The following is a 24,079-nucleotide window of genomic DNA, read 5'->3' as shown; positions in this document are numbered from 1 at the left end:
CGCGCATCGCTGGATATTATCGCTGAGATAACGTGCTATTAGCAACGTTTATCTCAAAAGCGATAATATTTCCGGCGATTTCGGCGAAATCCGTGAATATCGCTGAGAATACAGCAATATTCACGCATTATCGCTAACAGGGTCTTAGCCATTATATTCACCTCCCATTGGATATAATGGCTAAGAACTGGTCTGAGCAGGCGTTAGTTTTTGGATATATTCGCGCTTAGCGTAAATATTTCCATCGCTACGCCTGCGTTGATAATAGGCGATAGCAATGTTAGCAACTGTTTTCAGTCGCTAACAGTTTGGGTACGCCCACTTTGCATGTCATTAGCGATAAATATCGCTGACATGCAAAGTGGGCCCCAAACCGCTCACTATCGCCTAAAAGCTGTCACTAACTGATGTTAGCGACAGCTTGCTAATAGGGCGATGAAATTATCGCCGCTTAGCGGCCGAAAACGGACGCTTAAGCGGCGATAATGTCATTTCTCCTGCCTGATAATAAGTTCCTCGTCGTTGTAAAGCCCCATCGGTGTCTTTGTTCTGAGATGTAATATATAATGGGATTCTGTAAAGTCCAATCAAATTAAGAACATGAATTGGTTAAGGTGAGAAGACAATTTGATTTTATTGAGAGAGTAGAAGATCCCATCCATCAGGTCTGAACAGTCAGGTACAACTGACTCCAAGACCTGCCGAGTATTCTATCTCCATGGAGCTACTCATAAGACAACAAGTGAACCTAAGACATGCTTAAAGGGAAGCTACAAATATTTACATAATAAATAATAAAATAATTAGCACATTGTTACACACCATCTTCCTACATAACAAAAAAACAAAAAAACCCTCAAAGAACCAAAGCACATATTAAGATAATCGTTTCATAACATAGTCATTGAATTTTGCAGGAGTTTTGATGATCCTTTCAGGTTTGACTTTCAAAGTTAAATCAGAAGCAGTACTGGTATGAGGTATGACAGGTTCTTTATCCATCATAGAGTTCTTTATGACTACAACTCTATTGAGGTTTCAAATCCTTGTGTCTTCTGTCTTAATAGCATTAGTAAGAACTTATACAACTCTATGGACCTTTTTAAACAACTCAGAAGATTTGCGTCCAACAGGTGCTCTAATCATGACTAAATCTCCTACACTTACTAAAGTTTTCTTAACCGCTTTCCTATTATCAAATCTCAACTTACAGTCCTTTATTTTGTTTGACTCTCTAGTTTTCCATGTTTTTTGTAAAAATGTATCATCTCCTTTTTTAGACAATAAGGCATTAACCCGAAACGGTGTAATGAGGGTATTGGGTTGTCTACTTTTGAGTAAAACAAAAGGTGTACAACCCGTAGTAGCATGAGGAGTAATTCTATACATTTCTACAATTTTATCGACTCCTTGTTTCCAATCAACATTATTCTGTTTAGATAATTAAATGGATTCCTTAAGCACATGAACAAAGCTTTCCACCATTCCATTACTTTCTGGGTGATATAAGAAACAACACTTATGTTTAATAGAATATTTATCTAAAAATTCTTCCATTTCCCTAGACACAAATTGTACCCCGTTATCAGTAAGCAAATAACCAGGAAGCCCCTCTCTTGTGAACACTTCTTTTAAGAACTTCATGACATGTTTGGTATCTATACATTTGGTAATCCTGATTTCTGGCCACCTTGAGAACAGATCTATCAGAACAAGAATATATAATTCACCTTCCTTACATTTCACAGAACCTAAAATTTTGAGAGCCAACTCCTCCCAAGGCCTTTTCGTTCAAGTCTTTACTTATTTTTGTTGAAGTGACATTACATGGCATGTTATGCCAATGTGCATGTAATGTACTCTCTCACTTGTCTCTCTATCTACATATCCATTCCAGCCCACCAATAACTATGTCTAATAGTTTCCTTGGTTTTTTATATTCCTTTATGAGCCAACTCAATCAGTTCTTTTCGAAAACACTTTGGTGGAATTAACCTGGTACCTCGAAAGATCAAACCATCTGACCTGGAGATCTCATGTCTAACATTCCAATACTTCTCAGAAACAACTTGTTACTTTTTATGCCAACCATTCTTGATAAGAGAAGACAACTCTATGAGTTCATCATCACTTTCACATTCTTCAACCCATTTATTCTCTTTGATCCCATTGATCTCTATGACACAGACTCATTCTAACTCTTCTAGTTCCTTCTGGTCAGTAAACTCATCGTTGGGTGTAACCAACCTGGATAACACATCTGCAGTACAATTGTGTACACCAGGTAAGTATTCAACACTTAAATCATACCCTTGAAGATCAACCACCCATCTTGAGATTCTGCTGGAAATTGCATCAATACCTTTTCTATTAAAGACTTCAACGAAAGGTTTATGGTCAGTACGAACAATAAATTTTGTACCCCACAAGAGATTTTTTAATTTTTTCGTGGCCCAGTGTACGGCTAATGCCTCCCTTTCAATTACAGAATAACGGAATTCTGCACCCCTGAGGCTCCTTGAAAGGAAAAGTATGACTTTGATTTCACCCTTACACTCTTGTTGTAAAACTGCTCCCAACCCTTTCATACTTGCATCAGTTATAAGAAAGGTTTTTCCTTCAGGATCAAAGCTTCTCAGCTAGTGTGTATCTTTCAGCAATTTCTTAATCGTGACAAACTATCTCTCACACTCTTCACTCCAAACAAAAGCAACTCCTTTGCAAAGAAGGGTTCGCATGTTAATGCATTTTTCTGCAAATCCTTTGACAAACTTGCTGTAATATTCAGCCATCCCCAAAAATTTCATGAGATCTTCTTTATTGTTGGGTGAGGCTAAACTTTCAATTGACTCAATTAAAATGTTTGGGTTCAACCCCTTTTCCTGAGATGGAGTGACCAAGATAATCAATCGAAGATCTTCTAAACTTGCACTTATCAATCCTGACAATGAGGCTATGTAGGTTAATTTTTTCTAACACCTCTCTAAGTCTCAGATCATGTTCTTTAACATCCTTACCAAAGATCAAAACACCATCCTGATATATCTTCACACCTTTTTGATCTTTTAAAACTTTCTCCAGAGCCCTCTGAAAGACAGAGGCTGCTGAAACCAATCCGAAAGGTAGACGTTTGAATCTAAATGTTCCAAAAGGTGTAATGAATGATGTATAATCTTTTGATTCCTCATCAAGCTTAATTTGATGATACACCAATTTTAGATCAACTGTAGAAAACACATTAGCCCCTTCAAGTATCATGAGCATCTCTGAAAACTTGGTAAGGGGATATTTATCTACAATAACTTGTTTGTTAAATTCCCTAAGGTCAATACAGAGGCGGTGGGACCCATACGATTTTTGTACGGCCACAACCGGAGCCAACCACTGAGTCCCCTCAACCTCCTCAATGAACCTTTCTAACTTGAGCCTTTCCAATTGTTGTTTCATTTCTTCTCTTACCGAAAAAGGAACACCTCTCACTTTACTAGCGTATGGGACTGCACCAGAAACCAACTTGATCTTATGTGTATAATTCTTTAAACATCCTGAATCATCTCTAAATACTTTAGGAAATTATTTTTTCAAGTCTAGGTTAAAATTATCACTGTACACCGGAGATAGACCTCATTGATAACAAAGTTCTCCTTTAATAGAATAGGTGGATTGCTATTGGGACCCAACATGACTCCCAAATCTTTTTGGTGTAGTCAGCTCAAGATACTGTCCCCTTATACTTTCCCAGAGACATATCTACCTTTGTACTCAATCAACCCGATAAAATACCCCATGAGTTTTATCGGTTCTCCACCATAAACGTAAGGATTGATATCAGCCTTCCATAGTTTGACTTTGTCTTTCAAGTTGACTACATAAAAATCCTTAGATATAATAGTAATCTTAGCTCCTGAATCAACCAGAACACTGGTATCACAATGTTCTACAAAGATCTCATCAAAAGGTCCTTTCTTCATATCACTCGATATTTGTGAGACAATTTGCCCACAGTCAAAATCCGAGTCTGATGAGCTTTCATTTTCATCACTTTTGCATACCATATTAACTTTAGTATTCACTCTCTTTTCCTTGCAGGAAGATGTTTAGTGTCCAATTCTTTTTACAAATGCTACATTTTGCTTTTAAGGCAGGACTTTTTTTATCATTAGCAAAGTGATTTTGGTTTTTCACATCTATAACATTTAAAGTGTGACTCAGAACTTTTGACTGTCCCTTTTTCTACACCCACTTTAAAGTCTTTTTTTCCACTTTTCTCTTTCACAGTCCCATGTGACCAAAGCAGATCCCGGATCTCTCTTTTGAATGCAACTTTACCTCTTGTACACTCTAATTTTTGCTTTCTTGTTTGGAGATTACTTCGACACATTAAAGTGAGTGTTCAATTTGTTTTGCAATGGTTATAACCTCATCAAGTGAAGGTTCATCTTTCTGCCAAATGTCGTCTCTTACTTTCTGTACATTGCAACCCAACATAAATTTGTCCCTTATTCTTTCCTCTAAGAGCGATCCAAATTTACAAGAAGACCCCAACTTTCTGAGTGGAGTAATATCATTTTCTACTGATTCGCCTTCATTTTGATTGCGTCTCCCAAAATGATAGCATTCGAGTTTAGTGCTTACTTTCGGCAGATAGTGTCTATCTAATTTTAAGATACAAATTTCGTACTCATTCAATGTTGAGTCATCTATATCAGGTAAATGGTCAAAGACCTCTTGACCTTCCGACCCTAAACAATGTAATAGGAGTGCAGTTCTTTTTTCAGCACTCAAATTTGTCCCACACACCTTAGCATACCTCTCGAATACTTTTTCCATTTTTACCACCTGATAGGTGGATCACCAGGGTTAGACAGGAAAAACGGTGGGGTAGCTACATTCTGCATGATGAATGCACAAAGAGTGTGACAAAATCCAAACTCAATGTATAGCAGGATGAGTATAGATTCACAGTATATACACTAAATGCATAATATGTGGTGTTCAATATTCAGATATGAGTGATACACTTGATGAAAATTATAATTAGCATATGGCTTAAAAGATATACATATTCCTACAAAGGCTCAGTACTTCTAGCATTGACTTTGTGAGTAGCAAACATATAATTTAGTTATAACCACTAAAAGCAGAGTAAAAATAAAAAAAAATACAGGTTAATGATAATACATAAATATTTGATAACAAAATAAACTGTTCAAATGCCTATGTATAATGCAGGTCATGTATGGTGCAGGTTGTTACAATCCACTAACCGGAATCTTCCTCCTAATAAGTTCCTCCTAATCAAGTATGGATCTTCAAAAACGCCTTAAATATTAAACCTTTTTTTTTAAAATAAAGAAAACAGACATTAATATGTTACCATTAATTAAGCGCTCAATTCAAAGTCGGTAAAACAACTCGTAATATGTTTACGAAGCTCCAGGGAAAAATCCAAGATGGCCACCACGTAACGTGAAACATCCTGTCACGTAGTGACGTTACGAGAGTACGGTATCTTGCTAGACTAAAATTCAAGTTTCCCAAATGCTCCGAGTGAGAAGTTCAGTTCTGTTGTCGCGTTCACCTGATGAGGTTCCACGATGACGTGACGCACTGCAAACGAATGATGGAAGAGACTCGAGGTGAGTTTACTTTTGAAAAATATGAGCGAGGCAGCTTTCAGCAGCTTTCAAAAATAAGCCGAATGGTTGAGCATGAAACTGACGATAACATGCCATGTAATGTCACTTCAACAAAAATAAGTAAAGACTTGAAGCAAATCGCAAAACTACTGCTTTTCAATATTAAGCAGAGAATATCATACAGACAACCAATCAATTTTCTCTGATGCCAAAACTGAATTGAGTGAGTGACTTTAAGCCTCTCTTCGAACCTGTTGCCTTCTTTCTTTTGACAAACTTGTGAGGGTACAATTAAAGTAATAAGCCGGCAGTTCTTCTTCCAGCCTCAAACTGTCATATCCAAACGGAGTTATACTGACTTGCAGTTATGACTTGCACGTCCATGTAAAGAAACCGGTTAACCCTCACATTGCGAGCAGATTATTTCAAAATTAGGCTCCCAACAAAATGTACAGGGTAACTTATAGCCCACATCAAAATCTCCCAGCCCTACCATATATAAAAAAATATTACAGGGTGAGATATGTGGCGAAAGCTTATGGTTTCTTTAAAGTCTTTCAATAATAGTTTGAGAAAGAAATAGTAACACTCACAGATGTCGATGATTCTCAAGGCGCAGATTCTGAGCAGACTTGATATTTAAAATCACAGTAAAGTCTTAATGTGAGATCTTCTTTACATTTTTTTTTTAATAAAATCCCTCTCTTGAAAATTCCTTAGATAAACTTGTCTTGGCAAATTCTGTATCCCATCCTCGTTGCCAGTGTAAAATACAATCAAATTAAGCACAGGAGTTGGTTAAGGTGAGAAGACAAGTTAAGTTTATTGAGAGAGTAGAAGAACCCATCCATCAGGTCTGAGCAGTCAGGTATAACTGACTCCAAGACCTGCCCAGTATTCTATCTCCATGGAGCTACTCATAAGACAACAAGTGAACCTAAGACATAGCTCAAAGGGAAGCTACAAATATGTACATAATAAATAACAAAATAATTAGCACATTGTTACAGATTCCAATTGTCTTAATTTTTTGGTTCTGTCTCCACCTCGTTCATTATGTCTTTTGTCTCAAGACCAAAAAATGTTCCAATCACCTTTTTGGCATTGTGCAGATGTTTGGCTGTAGCATAGTTTAAGTCTCTATTTTTGACTGCTTGTATGTGTTCTAGTATAAGTTTGCGTAACATACATGTCGCGCTGCCTATGTACTTGAGGCCACAGTTGCATTGTATCATTGATCAAATACCAGACCCATGTGACCAAAGCAGATCCTGGATCTCAAAAATATGTTTGACCTTATGTTCAATCTTGATGAGGAGGAAATGACATAAAATGAAAATTTTAATGAACTTTCAATAAAGGCGGATCCACACATCTCTAGCAAACTGAAGAGCAAATCAAAGTATTGTCCCACATTATCACCAAGGAACAAGATTAACCTTTTCTCTTATGCTGTAAATTGTGAAATTGAAAAGGTAAATAAATCAAGACAACCGAAAAGAGAAAATCTAACACTAAAAGAACAGAATGCCATCAAACAACTGATGGAGAATGAACAGCTAATAATTAAACCCGTTGATAAAGTGTGAAATATAGTTCTACAGAACAGACAGGACTAAATAACAGAAGCATATAGACAAATAAATGATAAGACCTAATATGCTAAATTATCATCTAACCCCATAATTCAAATGACAATTGAGTTTACAAAACATTTGAAACAATAGCATGACAGAAATCCAACAGTACCACCAGTATATTTCTTACCGAAAATTCACAAAACTCTTACAAACCCTCCAGGAAGAACTATTGTCTCTTCTTGTGACTCCCTTTATGAGAACTTATCAATGTATGTAGGCACATATTTGGCACCAATAGCACAACGGCTAAGCTCGTATATAAGGGACACAGGTGATTTTTTATGAATATTAACTGGCACCAGTTGAAATAAGAACTATATAATGGCAACCATTGATGTAATATCTCTTTATACATCAATTAAACACAGCATAGAACTACAAGCGTGTGCCTATTTTTTAAAACAAAGAAAGATCACAGAACTACAGCATTCTGAAATGCTATTGAAGATGATTGAAATATGCCTGACTAATAATAATAATAATAATTAGCGCTGGGATGCTCACAGGTTACTACGCACTCTACAAAAACCTTAAATAAATAATAATTTTTTTTATTCAACCATGAGTTTTTACATCAAAAATGCGGGATCGCGATGGGCATTTCCTTTTCACCCAACTATGCCAACATCACAATGGGTGGGTGCGAAAAGGATATAGCCTGGGGGAACTAACAACCATTAAGACTTGGACAACAATATCTTATGGGTCAGATATATTGACGACCTATCCCTCATATTGAAAGGAGATGAGAACAGCATTCAACATTATTTTAAGTAATTGAATCAGAATTAAATTGGACTTTCGTTCACATGGGTGACTAGTAAATCAAACATCAATCTTCTGGACACACTGATTTACATAGATCAAGGCATCATCCACACCCTACACAGGAAAGAAACAGCAACCAACAGTATACTTCATGGGGAAAGTTTCCATCCCACCTCATTAATAAAGAGCATCCCGTACGGGTGACTAATGTGAATGAAAAGAAATTGATCTGAAGATGAGGATGTGTAAGAGAAATTCAATGAGACTCTAACAAGAATGCAGAGTAGAGGATATAAACAGAAAGATCTGACGTCGTGCCTCAAGAAAGTTAGAACCAAATCACAGGCGGAACTACTAATTCCAAAGAAAGAACTGCGACTTCAGGAAATGCAACACAGAGAGCAACAAACGCTGAGACTAATCATTAACTACAGTAAAGAGATCAAGAAAATAATAAATGCAGTGCAGGGCATCTGGTAGGAAAGTACCCAGACACTGGTGAAATATTGGGCAAAAGGCCACTAGTCACCTACAGAAAACCAAATCACTGAAAGCACAACTGGTAAAAAGCCACTTGCAAGATCCAAAATCAATAACAAATTGGCTACTGGAAGCGAGAAAGGGATTTGTAAAAGGCAACGTGTGCAAAGAATGCAAAATAGGTATGAATAAAGATCATTTTGTTGACATAGATGAAAACAACATTTGTAATTTATATGATACAATGCAACTGTGGCCTCCAGTACATAGGCAGCATGACATGCATGTTACACAAACGTATACTGGAACACATACGAGCCGTCAAAAATAGAGACTTAAACTAAGCTACAACCAAACATCTGCTACAATGCCAAAAAGGTGATTGGAGCATGATGAGATTTTTTGGTCTTGATACAATAAGACATAATGAACGAGGTGGAGGCAGAACCAAAAAATTAAGACAATTGGAATCTCTATCGTTATATGTCTCAGAACAAAGACACTGATGGGGCTCAACAACGACGAGGTAATACGTCTCAGAACAATGACACCGATGCGATGGGGCTCAACAACGACGAGAAACTTTATGTACATTTATAGAACCACTGTATATCCATTAAATCATTAAGAATTACATTTAACTGATATGTTGTAAAGGTCGAATTGAGAGACTGCAGCAAGGGTATGATATCGAGAAATATGTAAATACACTTGCAGCATATAATGTGCATCTTGATACTAATCAGCAAAAAGTACTAGAACGCAGAATCTATAGACTACCATATGAAGTAATATAGGTATATATATGATGCAATACATGATTTGCAAATATTCGCCTTTTACTTGGTACTATCAGACAAATCTGAGAGATATACTTGTATCCTGATCAACGAGAGACATACGATTTGTAAATAATGTAACCATTGTAACTTGAAAATTATGTGAGAATCTGTGTAAATACTACAACTCCCATCATGCTTCATTATGAGCAGTGGATGGAGAGTATAAATTCTGAAAGTAAAGAGGGACTCACCTACAGTGAGAAAGACCCTGTGAGGTCAAAACACGTTGGTGGAGTAGTGGTGGGCGCCTTTAATTTTTTTTTGCAAGTACTTGAATTTGCTGGAGTATTGACAAAGAAAATAAAAGAACTGGGAAAGTAACCCGTCTCGTGAGTGCTGACTCATTCCCTTGGGAAAAGGGATTCGTGATATATATATATATATATAGATATATAGATATAGATATATATATATATATATATATATATATATATATTTATCTATATATATATATATACACATACATATAAAGTCGCCACTGGGTAGTTACAGTTAGGATCATGTTTCCATAAGAAAGGCACTTTTTGGTTTGCTTATATCTTTGTATTTGTACCTCAGTTCCCAAATGCAAAGTTTGAGAGGGAAGCGTTCAGCTCAAACCACTGAACAAATTTACACCAAATTTGGCAGAATGCTTGCTCTTTGTCCAGAAAGATTGTTTTTGGTGATTTGGTGTAAATCTGTTCAGTACTTTTTTGGGAACTAATGCTCAAAAACCTTGTTTATTTCATGCCACAGAGCCTCCGCGGACCCTACAGATCTCCTGCTGAGATCTGATTGGCTGCTACTACATCACCCAGGAAGTGGTGGTATCTATCTTAGGACTCAGAACTTTGTGTTGGCTTTACGTATGGTACTAAAACATTACAAAAACTCAAGACATTCACTGAAAAAAAGAAAGGTTAAAGTAACGTTATAGTTAGGTGAAAATGTCAAGGACAACATTAACGTTTTGAACTACAAAGACACAGAAATTCACCAGTCAGTTATCAGAGCTAACTATAACTTCCACCCTTGGCATGCATTATTTATGACCCCACATATTACATCACTCATAACATGTTCTATGACTTCATTATGACATCATTGATGGCAACTCACATGACCTAGTTGATGATGTCACTGATGATATTATCAAATGAGTGTGTTTGTTTGTTTTATAGTTTACATATTGGTGAATTTCTACCATATTACTGTTCTACCTAATTTTGTATAGCCTGTGTCCAGCTAATGGGTGCCAACTCTAACGGATGAATCTCTGTGTTTTTTTAATTCACAACACATGTGTGTGTGTGTCTGTATATATATACATATTTGTGTGTGTGTGGGTATATATATATATATATATATATATATATATATATATATATATATATATATATATATATACATATATATATATATATATATACCCACACACACACAAATATCTTCGCGCCGCTGCGCAAAGAAGAGTCACACTCCGGGATTATACCTCTAACAGGACATTAGGCCTCATTAAAACTGCGTGTGTGTGATGAACTGAGTTCTGACTGCCTTTCCCAGCAAATATGCAGAGTTTGATTTTTTCCTTGTCACTCCGAAGGTCTGTAGTTGCATTACAAAGACCACACATCTTCAGGCCATCAGAGTGACAGAGCAACAGCTGAAAGGAGATGGGGCAGCACCTGAATGACCTGATATGTGAGCCACCCCCGGTCTCCTCAATCTTCTCTCTTGACTCTCATCCATTTTCCCTTTTTCTGTTCCTTACCTCTTTTTTCTCACCTCTCTCCCTTCTCTGATCTCATTATCCCAAATAAGCACAGGTGACATGAGACAGTGAAACTCACAGCAGAACCACTGCAGACCACTTTCGATGAGCTTTTATGAGAGAAACCCACACCCTCGCGCAAGCAAAGTAAACTAAAGCTTGCATCAAATAACTTTTTGGGGAAAGTGGGTGACAATTACCATCTTTTTAGGCACAAGAGGATAGTAACGTATAGCGGAATATTAAAACAAAATTGTATTGCTGACCTGCGGCTAAATATCCACACAAAATAGATATTGCCAATTTCTACTTTGAAAGGTAAAGCAGCCATTGACAGTTTCACATGCCCAGTAAGCAGTTACTGTCAGTTTCACATGCCCAATAACAGATATCCCCAGTTTCAGATCTCCAGTAAGCAGTTGCTGTCAGTTTCACATGTCCAGTAAGCAGTTACTGTCAGTTTCACATGCCCAGTAAGCAGTTACTGTCAGTTTGTTTCACATGCCCAATAACAGATATCCCCAGTCTCAGATCTCCAGTAAGCAGTTACTGTCAGTTTCACAAGCCCAGTAAGCAGTTACTGTCAGTTTCACATGCCCAATAACAGATATCCCCAGTTTCAGATCTCCAGTAAGCAGTTACTGTCAGTTTCACATGCCCAATAACAGATATCCCCAGTTTCAGATCTCCAGTAAGCAGTTACTGTCAGTTTCACATGTCCAGTAAGCAGTTACTGTCAGTTTCACATGCCCAGTAAGCAGTTACTGTCAGTTTGTTTCACATGCCCAATAACAGATATCCCCAGTTTCAGATCTCCAGTAAGCAGTTACTTTCAGTTTCACATGTCCAGTAAGCAGTTACTGTCAGTTTCACATGCCCAGTAAGCAGTTACTGTCAGTTTGTTTCACATGCCAAATAACAGATATCCCCAGTTTCAGATCTCCAGTAAGCAGTTACTGTCAGTTTCACATGCCCAGTAAGCAGTTAATGTCAGTTTCATATGCCCAGTGGCAGATATCCCCCGTTCTAGATCTCCAGTAACAGATTTCCCCAGTTTCACATGTCCAGCAGCAGATATTGTGTATAGGATAGCATGTTGGGCGAGCACAAAGCTGGGGAGGAAGGGAAGATAGTCATCTCACCTGGAAAGAGCTCAGGAAGAGGTCAAAGAACAGCTTCACATAACGCAGGGTCCCATGGGCATATTCATCCGTGACGAAAGCAAAGACCACCTCATTGATCCCCAGCAGAGGAATCAGGGTAAGAGTGGACTTTGCCAACCTGCAAAATATACAAAGAGTTAAAAGGGCAGAAGCGGACTTCATGAGTCAGAACAGAATGTGACCTCAAAGCAAAAGGACCATGGTTAATGAGCCGGTCCTGCAGCGCTGTGCCAGACTGTAATTTGCATACAGCCAGGTTCTGAAACTGGGATGGTGCAGTGAGCTAAAAAACGGTGTTGGATCTAGCCCTGATCTCTTGACTGGGTGAGAGCTTTCTGCTTAATTCAGAGACTCTGTCCCTCACCACCCCTTGTTGTAAATATTTTTGTCCACCCTAAGCGTGGAAGGGTATTCTCAGATGTGAGACCCTTGCTCATTGCACCATCAGGATTCAAGCAAACCGGGCCGAAGACGGCTGTAATGCCAGAAACCGGTCCCCGGGAGCTTGTTTCCTTCCCAGTGTAAGAATTGGCTTTTGTAGTTTGGTTTGCCCTGTTCCCATCATGCACTGGGACAGGAACAGACTAATTTGCATACAGCCAGGTTCTGAAACTGGGATGGTGCAGTGAGCTAAAAAACGGTGTTGGATCTAGCCCTGATCTCTTGACTGGGTGAGAGCTTTCTGCTTAATTCAGAGACTCTGTCCCTCACCACCCCTTGTTGTAAATATTTTTGTCCACCCTAAGCGTGGAAGGGTATTCTCAGATGTGAGACCCTTGCTCATTGCACCATCAGGATTCAAGCAAACCGGGCCGAAGACGGCTGTAATGCCAGAAACCGGTCCCCGGGAGCTTGTTTCTTTCCCAGTGTAAGAATTGGCTTTTGTAGTTTGGTTTGCCCTGTTCCCATCATGCACTGGGACAGGAACAGACTAATTTGCATACAGCCAGGTTCTGAAACTGGGATGGTGCAGTGAGCTAAAAAACGGTGTTGGATCTAGCCCTGATCTCTTGACTGGGTGAGAGCTTTCTGCTTAATTCAGAGACTCTGTCCCTCACCACCCCTTGTTGTAAATATTTTTGTCCACCCTAAGCGTGGAAGGGTATTCTCAGATGTGAGACCCTTGCTCATTGCACCATCAGGATTCAAGCAAACCGGGCCGAAGACGGCTGTAATGCCAGAAACCGGTCCCCGGGAGCTTGTTTCCTTCCCAGTGTAAGAATTGGCTTTTGTAGTTTGGTTTGCCCTGTTCCCATCATGCACTGGGACAGGAACAGACTAATTTGCATACAGCCAGGTTCTGAAACTGGGATGGTGCAGTGAGCTAAAAAACGGTGTTGGATCTAGCCCTGATCTCTTGACTGGGTGAGAGCTTTCTGCTTAATTCAGAGACTCTGTCCCTCACCACCCCTTGTTGTAAATATTTTTGTCCACCCTAAGCGTGGAAGGGTATTCTCAGATGTGAGACCCTTGCTCATTGCACCATCAGGATTCAAGCAAACCGGGCCGAAGACGGCTGTAATGCCAGAAACCGGTCCCCGGGAGCTTGTTTCCTTCCCAGTGTAAGAATTGGCTTTTGTAGTTTGGTTTGCCCTGTTCCCATCATGCACTGGGACAGGAACAGACTAATTTGCATACAGCCAGGTTCTGAAACTGGGATGGTGCAGTGAGCTAAAAAACGGTGTTGGATCTAGCCCTGATCTCTTGACTGGGTGAGAGCTTTCTGCTTAATTCAGACACTCTGTCCCTCACCACCCCTTGTTGTAAATATAGACTACAGGGGGCAGCAGAGCCAGGCATCAGGGCACAGTACACGTCTTTACAGGACATTCTCAAGCACCCGGGGGCAGAACCAGGTTTAGACATAAATAATGCAGAGCCGGAACCACAGCTCATGAGACAACTAGATATCCGGGGACAGACCCAAAAATCAGGAAACAGAACCAGACGAGAAGAATCTGAACTGGGCCTCATGGAACAGAAGGGGGTGGCATGGACAGCACTAGACTTTGTGCAACATGACTAGACTCCAAGAGGCATGGACAGAATCAATCAGCCTTTAGTGGACAAAAGCAGGCCCCAGAGGACCCAACGAGGCATCAGAGGGCAGAACCAGAGTCCACAGAAAAGAACTCATCCCAGGGAACAGAACTCATCTGAGGGGAGAGATCAGACTGAGGCCTTAAAACAGAGAGAAGCAGAGCTCACAGGAATAGCTCCCAGGAGACAAAACCAGGTCCCAACAAAAGAAGCGGATCTCAGGGGCTGGAATTTGTGTTACAAACTGTTCGAAACTAGAACTCAGGCGCAAAAAATTAGACCAGAGGGGACAGAACAAAACTGCTGAGGTAAACACGCATGCAGGGATGTACCATGTTACAACGCATACTATTACAACTACCTACTGTTACAACGCGACCATTACAACGCATACCATTACAACGCATAGCGCTTTGAGGTGCTGGATAGTGGTAAGTATAATTTACTATTCTAACTCCAGTCCCCGTGGACCCTAGGGAAGGTGTTGGATAGTAAATTATACTTATTCCCTATCCTAGAGCGCCCCCCAGCGCAATGCGCTGTAATGGTATGCGTTGTAAAAGTCGCGTTGTAACAGTAGTGCGTTGTAACAAATGCGTTGTAACAGGTGTATACCGATGCCAAGGGATAAAAAAAGACCTCTCAGAATCGAGCTATGCACACAGGCCACTCACTAGCTGCCCTACCGGTTGGGGATACCGGCACCTGATTGACATTTTAATTATGCTTCTTTATACTGTAATATTACTCAGGAGGTTCTCTTCCCAGCACAAGATCAATCCTATGTGCATCGTGAAGTTCCACTGTCAAAGATGTCTAAATGACCACTCAGATCTCTCCCTGTTCTACCTCAAAACCTTTGTCACCCATTCTACATCTACGTCAGTAGCAAGCTCATGAGTCAATTCTTTTCTCCTCTTAGTGAGCTTCTTAACACCAGATCATCGGAATAACCTTTTGAAAAAGTTGCAGATTTCTTGGTTTAGGAGGATGTGAACTTCCTTTCTCTGGTGAAATGTTCACTTGCCCTGACAGCTGTCACCACTCCAGATCTGCCTCCTGCAGGTTACCACATTGGGCCTCACAACCGGTCACATGATGGGATGAAGGAAGAACCTATAATCTAGAAAACAGCAACCCTACCCTCTCTTTGACATTACCTTTTTCACCGAGTCAAGAAAGGTTATGAGTGACCAGGGTGCTTTGCTCCTAAGAATAGAAGACGCTGGATACAGTGTTATTTGCCTCATTGCGCAAGATGTTCATGGTTTCTCAGACACCCTCTGCTCCGTGGTCGTTATTTCTTCATCTATAATTCCTTTAGAAATGTAATAAGTGGCTGGACGATCCAGCTGACTCTTTAACCAACTTTTCATATTTGTTCATCACAACTGCAACTCTCTTAGCTCAAGGTGCTTCCCATGGAACAACAGGATTCTGATACTATTTCCAAATATTGTTGGCTTGGTAGCGGCTGAGGAGATTCTATATTATCCTTTGCCTTTGGTGTAAATACGCCTCAGTCTTCTATTCTATATAGTCCGTGGTGAAGACAGTAAGCAGAACGAAAAGCATTACTTACCAGTAACAGGAGCTTTGAAGCATGTAATAGTTACAGATTCACATACTAGGCATTATTCCTCCAAATAGCATTGTAACTCCAAATGAAATCTTATTTTCCTCAAAACTTAAATTCTGGTTATTAACCATAGTATATCTCAAGTGACTCACTAGGAGTTGCCTGTCTTGTCATACACACACTGGCCAGTGTGAGTTTGACAAGACATTAAAAATCATGTTTGATACAATTCACTGTATCTATAAACGAAGCGGACTAATGGAGATCTGTGGGTTCTATTTGGAAGCCTAGGCCTGTCCATGTGCACAAGACGGGCAAAGTTGTTTTCCCAGACAGTGGAAGTGTATTGCTGACATTCCTAAAGCAGGTGGGAGGAGAGCCATACACCAAAGTGGGAACGGATGAGACATGGCTCCTACAGAAATTCAGCTAGGTCCTTTTGCTGAAAGGGGCTACTGGTAAGCGCTCCTGTAGCACTGACACTTGGTAGATGGGGGCGGGGGGTCAAGGATGAGACCTCAGTCTATTCCTCAGGGTGAAATGGGTCCTTTAGGTGAACCCGTCTTTTGTCTCTTTTCCTCATCAGTGTCTGTTGATATTCAAGTATAGCGACTTCACACCTCTTTATGCCTCTGTTGTGGGTACTCCGGGCGGGTGACTACATCTCAGCTACCTTCTTTGAACATTTCGAGATGATCCGTCAAGCAGGGACCATGAAAAAAGGGGGATGGGGAGTCTCAAAAAGCAATTTCCCCATGCAGTTTCCATAGGGATTTCTGAACAGCGCTACAGCACAGTTGTTTTGAGAAATTAAGGTTCCAAATGTATGTCTATCTGGATGATTGGGTTCGAGATACTCTTGTGGTAGTCCCCCAGACATGCAACTTTAAATATTAGCACAACCATATTGACCGAGGGCTCGGTCTACGTGTCCATAACATTAAAAAGAAGGTATAAGGGGGCAGGGTGAAGGTACCCTGACCCCCTGGAACTCGTGCAGGAGGAATCGTGGGGCCAAATTTGAGTGTCTTTTTTTTTGGTTGCCACAATCCTGTAGGACTCTTGTGGGAGCACTTTCGCCATGCTGGCTCACACAGGAATCCAGTGGGATGGAAAATCATTTCAAATAAGAGGATGCATGAGTGTCTGTGGTGGATTGGCCGCATATGGGCAGTTGGCAATGTGGCCAAACCAACGAAACGCATGGCCAAAAGTGGCAAGGCCCTGCGTCCATTTCAATGCTGTGCACGGCTGGGGGTTATAACAGCGGAAGACTGACATGGAAGGGGGATGGCTTAGTGACTTATGACAATAAAATATTTCTTTATGTTGAAAAACCCATGAAATGCACTGAAAAAAGCAACGGTTAAAGTGGCATTATAGTTAAGTATGGTAATAATATCTTACTTTACATTTTTTTTAAAACCTCTGAAATCCACTGAAAATCCAAAACTGAAATTCACCAGTTATAGTTATTTCAAGTAACTATAACTCATGCCTTCACCATGCATTTCTTATGACCTCAAATATTTCATAATACATGACATGTTGTAAGGCATCATTGTTAAAATCAAAGATGACATCTGAAAGGACATCATTGATGACAACACTGTGTGTGGCTGGGGCGCAGGTAACAGTTACAACAAAACAAATCTGAAGATTCCATCTGGGCTTTGGGTCCATGTCATAGAGGGTCATTTGAGACACACTGTGGTTGACGTCTACATATTAAAGTTTGAGGAAGAGAAGATACCATTCCCTGTACTTGATGGCGGAAGCATGCAGAGCTTTTGACTAAGATTCACACAGCAAAACTACTATTCCCACCCGACCTGTTTGTCCTCCCTGGAGCCCTCGACTTCTGCTCCCCTGCTTGCTGCCTTTTGGTGAGGAGTCCAATGGCAGGCGCATGGCAGTTCCTTGGATAGGGCAGCCTGTCCTGTCACTCCTCACGCCCAAGCCAGCTCACCTGAACTTGTAATCCGTGTACCTCATTTGATGTGCGCGCAGTTTGGACACCAGGATTTCGATAATCCGGACAAATATGAAGAAATTGATCTGTGAATGGGGAAAAAACAAGTCAAAAAATCAATACAATAAAATAGAAATTCACGTAAAACAGATGAAGAAAATGACCTGTATTTAGAGGTGGATAGACTCAGAGGGAAGGTGGGAGCTTCTGCTAGCCTGCTATCACTAGCTGACGGAAGAGGCTTGCATTCCCTCCCTTGTCAAACATCGGATTCTGCCCGGCTGTGAGAGAACAGTGTGCATCAAAATGGCCCATTACACAAGCTGACTCGGCAAGCAAGATGGCTGGCGAAAAGCCATCTTTGGAGGCAACAGGCTACTACCAGAATATCACTGCACAAAAATCAAGTGACCACAGTTTCGACAACCATTAAATGTTGAAAGTAATTATAAATAAGTGAGAATGATTTTGCTAAGCCAACTCCACATACATGTACATTAATTATATATTTGTATCATCAAGATACATAGGTGTGGAGGTAGGAATAGTAAATCTATACTTGCCAATATATACTTACTTTCACAAAATGTTGGTACTCTATATTTTTTGTACAACAGCATTTTTGTGCTTGATATTCTGTCATACAACTGAGGCAACATTTACCTGTTTTTGTTATTCCCTTTCAGAAATGCGGCCAATAAGCCTCTTACTGATTAAACATGCTTGGAAAGAAAGCCGAAACAATGTAAAATGTGAGGTTTCAACGTCATCCGTAGAAGCTGAATTACACAAAACCTACAGAGTCTTTTGAGAGCACAAAGGCACAATACAGTCACACTTCACTATTCTAACTTGAATAAACGTAGGGGTCTATTACGATGGCAGGCGGACTTTGTCCACCCGCCATCACTCCGGGAAATGGGACCGCTCGCTATGTGTGCGGCAGTCCCGCATTTGCGATTATAATGCGCCCACCACACTGGTGGGAGCATTACACATTTTTTGCATTGCGGTGGGCTGTGCTGTCAGCAGCACCAGCCGCAATCCAAAAAAGGCACTTGTGCATTTGCATGCACAACGTGGCAGGCACCGCGCGGTGCCTGCCATGTCGTCCATGCATATGCAGGAGGGTACCATAGGTACCCCATGTGCTTGCTTCCTGCTGCCATTGTAATATGGATGGCAGTGTCTAGCAGACACCGCCACCATATTCAACCCTTTTCCACCTGGTCGACTCGTCGATTGGGCAGAAAAGCGCCGGACGGTCTTCCCGTCAACCATGGTAACCCCGCCATCATAATCTGGCGGGGGAAATGGGAGGCGGGTGGGCGGGGGATGATGTCGGGCGGGACGCCACCGCCTCTAAGCATGTGGTAAATGCCTACCAAGATATCTGCCAGCCTTCCTTCTTCTTCTTTATTTAGTACACTCCCCTAGCACCACTCGGCAATATCCATTCTTGCAGCATCGAGTGTGATGACTAGGGAAAGGTTTTATGAATGCTAGACGAGAATCTGCATAACCGCCACCAGTTTGTAACACAATCCCGTTTTGCGTACTGCGGTGAAATTAACATATGGGAAGAACTGATTTTCAGCCTTCTGAAAGGGACCCGTCTCTTTATTTTTGGGACAAGCTGATCAACAGATGAGTGTCCTTTGTATGCCTTTTTAAACAAAACTTAAAAATGTGGAGCCATTCTGATTATTAATAAAATAAGTTGCTGACCCTTTTCATTTATGCCATTATGGTTGTTGTCACTTTTCTTTGATTCTAGTTCAGTGTGCCAGAGTTACTGAATGGGTACCTAGTGACTATAGAGAGTCCATGTCAGTTCCCACCCACAGGTAACCTATTTTCTTCTTTTTTCCTTTTCTTTCTGGGTTTTGGTTTCAATTATGCTAGTGTTAACATGATTTTAGCGATGGTGGATTGCACGAGTGCTTGTGGGGGATGAATCGTTTCCTTTGGAAGAGAAAGGCAACATGTATCTTGATTTTCCTTTTTTTCAGATGGAGGTGACGAATTAACGAACAATACCTTTGGAAATGGCCAGTATAGCATTTTTTTTACAATGTCAATGATTGTGGCATACACACTTACAGAGTGACTAATATTAGTTGGTCATGACCAATGCCCAAGGACTCCTTCAGGAGCCAAAGTAAGACAGAAACATGTTGACCTCTGAAGGGGGATATTTGTTCTGAACCCTCCTGTCCTCTGCTCCTTTAACCCTTTCCAAGGACTATACCTAATAAAGTTATTTAAGCACTTGAGAACGTTTTAGATTCCTTGCACTTTTTTACTGCACTCTGTCCCTCACTCACCACTAACATTTTGCACCATCCCTTTGCCTAAAAACACCTCAGCTTCTCCCCACACCACGAAATTAGATGGGGTGTTGTAGCCCACATTGTGGACCGGCTGACCCCCATGTGCGGATGGAGCCCAACGATGAAGCATGTCACCTTTTGGTGAGAGAGGGTTCTTGTCCATTAAGGACATTTCTTTCCCACTTACACTAAATTCCAATCCTATTTTGGGTAGAACATATTCTCAGTGAGTTTCGAGATTTAGACAGGGAGTGATATGTTCTCTGTTGCTCTCCCTTGGGTCCTACGTGTGGCATTAGCCTCGCTGTTATAGCCTGCTCTAAAAGCAGCCTACAGGGGACACAGTACTCAATCACTAGGAAAAAATATCGGGAAAGTCTTGGCTGGAGTGCCGGCAGATGTTGTGACAGTAGTCTAAGAACCAGGACGACGTGAGAGTAGTCAAAGTGCAAGGATGATGTTGTGACATTAGTCTTGTGACTTTAGCCTCGGCACCAAGACGATGGTGTGGCGGGCGATAAGATCAAGCGGGGACTAGTACTGCAGGGTATCAGAAGAGTGGGGCCTACGCTAGTCCTTCTCCAGGAAACACACCTTACGGGCGCTGCTAGGCAGGCCCTGGACAGGCAGGGATATTATATGATAGCACACTCAGAGTTCACCTCTGGATCACGGGGGGCGGGTATCTTATTGCGTAAGTCCTCATAGTTCATAGTCCAGACCACCAAAGTGGATGATCAGGGCCGCTTTGCAGCCGTGCATGGAGAGTGGGAGGGTAAACGGTTAAATATAGCATCGGTGTACAGTCCTCCGGCGTTACATGCCGTAGCTTTGCCTGACCTGGGAAAGTTCTTACTAGAGCTTCCGGAGGGCGATCTGATCATAGGAGGGGACTTTAATGCAGTTATCGATAAGGCGCAGGATAGATTCCCACTTCGAACGCAACCACTCGGTACTTCTCAATTTGGTAACTTCTTGGAGGCACAGGGGTTGATTGATATTTGGCGCCACATGCACCCAAATGAGCGGCAATACACCTACTACTCAGCTACACATAATAGCCTGTCCAGAATTGACTACTTCTTTACCTTAGGCAACGGCCGTCTCACGATAGAGGAGGTACAAATTAGATCGAGAGGCATCTCAGACCATTCACCGTTGACGTTAACCTTATCCAGTCAGGAAAAGACTCGTAGAAGAGTGTATCCGACCTACCCAGGGTATCTCAGGGTACCGTCCGTTGGCAAAGACCTGACAAAGGCAACCCGAAACTACTTTGCAGAAAACCGGACCTCGGTTGAGTCTCCCTCGATATTGTGGGAGGCCTACAAGACGGTCCTGAGAGGGCAGGCTATTTCTAGCATTACAAGCCACAAACACACTCAAAGGAAGGAATTAGTGGAGCTCGAGCTGGAACTCGGCAGAGCAAACGCGGCCCACATGGCAGACCCATCAGACGACACACTACATTCTCTTCAGCTGTGTCAGCGGCTCCATGATGACCACCTAAAACGCCAGACGATGGCGCATGTGGCGGCTACCTCCCATAGGGTGTACGACATAGGGGACAAGGCCATTAAGCTTCTGGCTTGGCTAGACAAGAAAAAAGGGGGTAACAGGACTATATTACAGATAGCGGATGCGAACGGTGTAATGCACACGCGTCCGGAAGACATTGTAGACACATTGGCAGATCATTTCCAAGGGGTATACTCCCCGACGGTAGAGGTCACAGAGGACATGGCGATAGCAGCTCTCCGCGACGTGCAAACGCCGACTTTGTCGACGGACGCAGCGACAAAACTGGATTCTGACTTGACGACTGAGGAGATTCAGCTGCTATAAATGCGGTACGGTCAGGCAAGGCCCTTGGGCCCAATGGGATACCAATTGAATGGTACAAAACAATGCCAGAGTCCTTGTGTGAGCCCTTGTTGGCAATGTACGAGGAAAGTCGGGAGGTAGGCATTTTGCCCCCCGATCAACGAGTGGCAACTATTGTGGTAATCCCGAAACCGGGTAAACCACCTGGCGACTGCACATCCTATCGACCGATATCACTTCTTAACGCAGAGGCTAAAATACTAGCGAAAGTATTGGCGAATAGGTTGATTCCCAACCTAGAGCACCTGATTCATCCAGACCAGTCGGGCTTTACGCCGCACAGAAGCACGGCGCTCAATTTACGTAGAGTGCATGGAGCACTGGCGCGTGCACCGTTATTGAAGGAGCCGGCGGTTATACTGTCCCTAGATGCCAAAATGGCATTTGATATGGTGGAGTGGCAGTACCTCTTCACGGTGTTGGCCCACATGGGATTCGGTGCTAAATTCATCTCCTGGGTGAGGTTGCTCTACACGAGCCCAGTAGCCCGTGTGGTGGCGAATGGGCTTATCTCCCGTGAAATACCACTGGCGAGGGGGACCAGGCAGGGATTCCCGCTCTCTCCACTGCTATTCGCGCTGGTTCTGGAGCCATTGGCTGTGACAGTTAGGAAAACCCTGCTGCTGAAGGGGATCTGCTGGACCGATACCTGGCAAGATAGAGTTTCCCTGTACGCCGACGACATGCTAATTTATCTGACGGACCCGGTGAGAGGAATCCCAAACTAGTTGGAAGTGTGTGACACACACGGGTGTGCATCTGGGTACACCATAAATTGGGCGAAGTTGGTCATCTACGGGCTCAACAGCTCACCACTGACTCTTCCTGAACCGTGCCCCTTGACGGTGGCGACTACCTCCTTTAAGTATCTAGGGATCTATGTCACCCAGGATGCAAATGAATTCTTTGAGAATAATCTGCAGCCCCCGCTCATCAGGCTGCGGAGCGATGTACAGCACTGGAAAGCCCTTCCACTGACGCTGCTAGGTAGAGCGGCATTATTTAAAATGATGGCGCTGCCGCGCTTCCTTTATGTGCTCGAGAACACACCGACCTTAATACCTCCAAGTTTCTTCCGGAAGGTTACCGGGACGATGGCAGGCCTGTTGCGGGGGGATCGCCCAGCTCGTATAGCGCATGTAAAACTTAATAGAAGCTGGTACAATGGTGGAATCGTCCTGCCAAATATGCAGTTGTATTACTGCGCAGCACAGCTCAAGATTATTAATCAATGGTTGCATGCCCCACAGGACGACCCGGCTTATCTTGCAGACAGGACCCAGTTGGGCACGCACAGTTTGCTGGCACCATTATACCACAAAGGAACAGCGGCTAAATTATTAGGACCCACCAGGCACACAGTAACATTGTGGCACAGGGCACAGGCGAGACTGAAGTGGGGGGGGGGGGAAGTCATAACAAAGCTAACACCGTTATGGGACACAAGGGCTCTGGGACACCTACGCCACACCAAAGGATTCACCCAATGGGACAACATAGGAATTTCAACGGTAGGAGATATGTGGACAAGGGAGGGGGTGGTCCCGTTCTCACACCTTCAACTACACTGCAACCTAGGTCCTACAGAAACATACAGATATGTGCAAATTAGACATGCCCTAATGGCGGCAATCCCAGGGGATACTACAGTGCCGGAAGCCTCACCGCTTGAAGATCGCCTGCTCACTGACTTTATGCAGGAGGCAGCTACATCCCTTACATATCGTAAACTATTGAATAACTTGCCGGACCCACTAGTAAAGTTGCGAGAAAAATGGGTGGAGGAGATAGGAGACATGGATGACTCGAACAGGAACGCGGCGCTAGCGTCTCCGTGTGAGGCGGGTATCTCAGCTAGGTTCCGCCTGGTACAGCTAAAAATTCTACATGGAATATATTACACCAGAACTACACTGTTCAAACTGCACAGAGCAACACACCCACTCTGTCTCAGGGGCTGTGGAATAGAGGGTACTTTCATACACA

General features: G+C 42.1%; 1 protein-coding gene across 18 annotated transcripts in view; it reads right to left on the bottom strand.

Annotated features, from left to right (window-relative positions):
* The window catches only part of GCGR (glucagon receptor), a 522,801-nt gene that overhangs the window by 41,831 nt on the left and 456,891 nt on the right, over positions 1–24,079 (bottom strand). For 11 of the 18 annotated variants that reach the window (XM_086931130.1, XM_086931143.1, XM_086931141.1 and 8 more), the window contains 2 exons: positions 17,874–17,962; positions 12,265–12,403 (listed from right to left, as the gene is read on the bottom strand). In XM_086931130.1, coding sequence (XP_086787256.1) covers positions 12,265–12,403; positions 17,874–17,962 — 228 coding nt within the window. The remainder of the gene's footprint in view (positions 1–12,264; positions 12,404–17,873; positions 17,963–24,079) is intronic. The other 7 variants (XM_086931136.1, XM_086931142.1, XM_086931147.1 and 4 more) reach the window with 1 other exon arrangement.

This window comes from Lissotriton vulgaris, chromosome 7 (assembly GCF_964263255.1).
Source record: "Lissotriton vulgaris chromosome 7, aLisVul1.2, whole genome shotgun sequence".
Lineage (NCBI taxonomy): Eukaryota > Metazoa > Chordata > Amphibia > Caudata > Salamandridae > Lissotriton > Lissotriton vulgaris.
This window is presented reverse-complemented; position numbering and strand designations above follow the sequence as displayed.